Here is a 2,895-nt window from a genome sequence, read left to right on the forward strand (position 1 = left end):
TTTGCTGTAGCATGCTGAATTCATACTTGTCCACCCCCCCCCCCCTAACAAAACTTGATGCATATCATTCTAAAATGCACAGTAGAGTATCATTGTATGGTCATACATATTCATACTACTGTCTCCATCTGAGTAACAAGTAAGTTCTGCTGAGTTATAAATACAAAGGGATGGATATTTCTTGATTCAGAGTCGTTGGAAGAGTTCTGTGAAAAGCCCCATGTCACCATTGCCCGTAGTGCTATCTAAATACCATATGCAAATAACGAGACGAGGAGTTAGATATAACAATACCTTCTATTATTGGTAAGCCGCTTCTGATCAGTCCTTCCTGTAGTCTTTGTGTTTGGCGTTTGGATCTTGCCGAAGATTACTGTTTACTTTGTTTCTTCAGTAAGTCGTTATTATTGTTTTTGTTATAGTTGTTGTTGAAGATGATGTTGTTGTTGTTTTTGTCGTCGTTGTCGTTGTTCTTGTTGTTGCTGTTATTGTTGCTGTTTTAAAAAAATGTTTTGACTGCTGCTGTGACTGTTGTTGTATTTGTTGCTGTCTTGGTATTGAACTGAAACGCATTGGTTTCATTCTCCGATCCAATACCATGAAGTGATATATTTGAAAGTTCTAAATTGCTTAGTACACTGTGAAATCAGAGACGTTTCTTGTTCTTGTAATATCCAAGACTGGACATTCATAATGTAATTCCGGTCATGATTCTGTTTAGAGCCATATGAAAGACAAGGGAGAAAAAGTTGCACACACACTCGACTATAGCGAGACTGCTGTTTTACCCTTCCTTTGTGCGTCCATTATTCCCTCCAGAGCAGCGGGTAAAAAAAAAAATTAGAACAAAGAGTTGCGGCCATGATAGTGCCCATTGTAATATCATAATTTAACGTTGTGAGTGGAATAATTATCTTTGGATGAAAATTCAATTGAAAATACAATTGTTGTTCCCATCATGTTCATGGGTCATCAATCCGTCTGGTCCAAGCAGGTATTATGTGATCCTGCTCTGTGTGTGTAAAAACGTACAATGCGTCTGTCTAGATCCGCCTTGCCGAGTGAACTGAATACGATATTTCCTTCTGTGTTGAGTGTCAAGCGATCCAGTGCATCACCACGTACAAATACCAACCTGTAATCTGTTTTTTTTCTACTCTGTATTGGTTTTGATGGCACGCGTTTTGGGTGATCGAATGTTTTAAATTAAAAGTGTGTTCTGGTATAGATGCTGTTTGAATATTGTAGAAATGCAGAATCAGCGGTACAGACCTTACGTTTTTTTCTGCGATTGGTTTCAATATATCTATCTCTTCCTTGCAGCTCTAAATGGGAAGCTATCGACGTTTGTTGGATAGCACAATTCGGGTCTCCTATCCACTTGTGGTGACGAAATGTAAAAGCTTGGATCCTAAAATACTTGCTTCCAAGAAACAACAATAAAAGAATGAAAGAAAGAAAAAAACGCATAGCCATAATATTGACATGACACTGTACAACTGTTAAAAAGTGTATGAGTTTAACACCCTCATCAACACTTATTTAGGCTATTGAAAAAATCTTCACTTCGCTACCCTAGAATTACACAGCTCTTTCTGCTCGGTAACTGGTTTCGAAAAACTTGAGGATAACAATTTTGAGTTCCACAACATGTCAAGCGTTTTTAAATCAGTTCTTTGAATATCTTGATAACGACTCCGAATAATCTTACGATTTTGATCGAGCAGACAGAACATTTGGTTTCTGACCGCATGGTCTCAGTAATTCAAAACGGCCAAAAATGACAGACAGAACTTGGTAATTCGAAGGTATCGACTTGGCTAAGGTTGATGTGTCCTGCTGTAGGTTATCCCTGTTGCTCTCCCCACAGGATGAGCTCCTCAACCAGCGGCTCCAGATGGCCGACCAGATGCAGCAACTGAGCATACTGGCGCAGACTGTCCACAACATGGCGCAGACCGGGAGCGTCGGCCAACGAGGCCCTGCCACACAACATGGGCCAGCCTCCTCTAACCAACTGAACTTTTGTGTGAGCGGCAACACATTAGCCTCGTCCACGACAAATCTAGGGGCTAACGGCGTTAATGCACACCATACGTCTGCTCGCAGCGTCAAGCGGTCTGCACCCCCGCCCATCTACAGGAGTTTCCGGCGGAAGTAAAGAGAGCAAACTAGCGTCATGAGTTATGGGCCTCACTGGGTTCCACTGAAGGTGACGAACTATGGGTCCCCTAGGGTTTCACTTAACAAATTATGTGACGAATAGTGCTGACTTCATTGATCAAGGTTTGCTCTTGAATTTACGAGAATGAAAATGGAATTACAAGTGATCAATTAATTTATTGTTTCTAAAATCTCTTCATGTCCTATAAATATCCAAACAAACTGTACGGTGACAAGCCAATCATACATGTCTACATCTGTCAGTTTGTCTATTGCTTTTCACCAAAAGAGAATCTATTACTACGAGTTCATTATTTTTTGAGAATGCAAATGTGCAAGAAATGCATTTGCATGTCTGTACATTATGTATATATTTTTATGTTTATTTGCACCTTGACATTGCTTCGTTTGATGGCTATTAAACTGATTTAGCACAGAAAAGTTAAATAATAACTTAGTCTTAAATTTGTTCTGTGTTGTGTGACAGTATCATGGATCTTATTCTTGATTTTCAAGCTTTAAAGTCCGTGAAATTTGTGTATCCCTGGTTTGTGGTTTTCCATAGGGGCTTTTTGCTCATATCTTTCCAACAACGTGGATTCCTCTAAGCACTATATGTCTGTGTCAGATTATACGATAAGATAATATAACATAACGTTTTATCGATCCTTACAAAAAGAAATTTGCTGTAGCATGCTGAATTCATACTTGTACACGTCATCACACACACAC

The 2,895-nt window shown here is 39.4% G+C and overlaps 1 protein-coding gene across 1 annotated transcript in view; it reads left to right on the forward strand.

Moving 5' to 3' along the window:
* LOC101859938 (probable E3 ubiquitin-protein ligase bre1) overlaps nucleotides 1-2,841 on the forward strand; it is a gene marked incomplete in the record, with an annotated part of 18,579 nt that extends 15,738 nt beyond the window's left edge. Inside the window, 1 exon segment of the mRNA XM_013083334.2 lies at nucleotides 1,871-2,841. Coding sequence (XP_012938788.1) covers nucleotides 1,871-2,161 — 291 coding nt within the window.
* Nucleotides 2,842-2,895: the final 54 nt, after the last annotated feature.

This window comes from Aplysia californica, unplaced genomic scaffold (assembly GCF_000002075.1).
Source record: "Aplysia californica isolate F4 #8 unplaced genomic scaffold, AplCal3.0 scaffold00225, whole genome shotgun sequence".
Lineage (NCBI taxonomy): Eukaryota > Metazoa > Mollusca > Gastropoda > Aplysiida > Aplysiidae > Aplysia > Aplysia californica.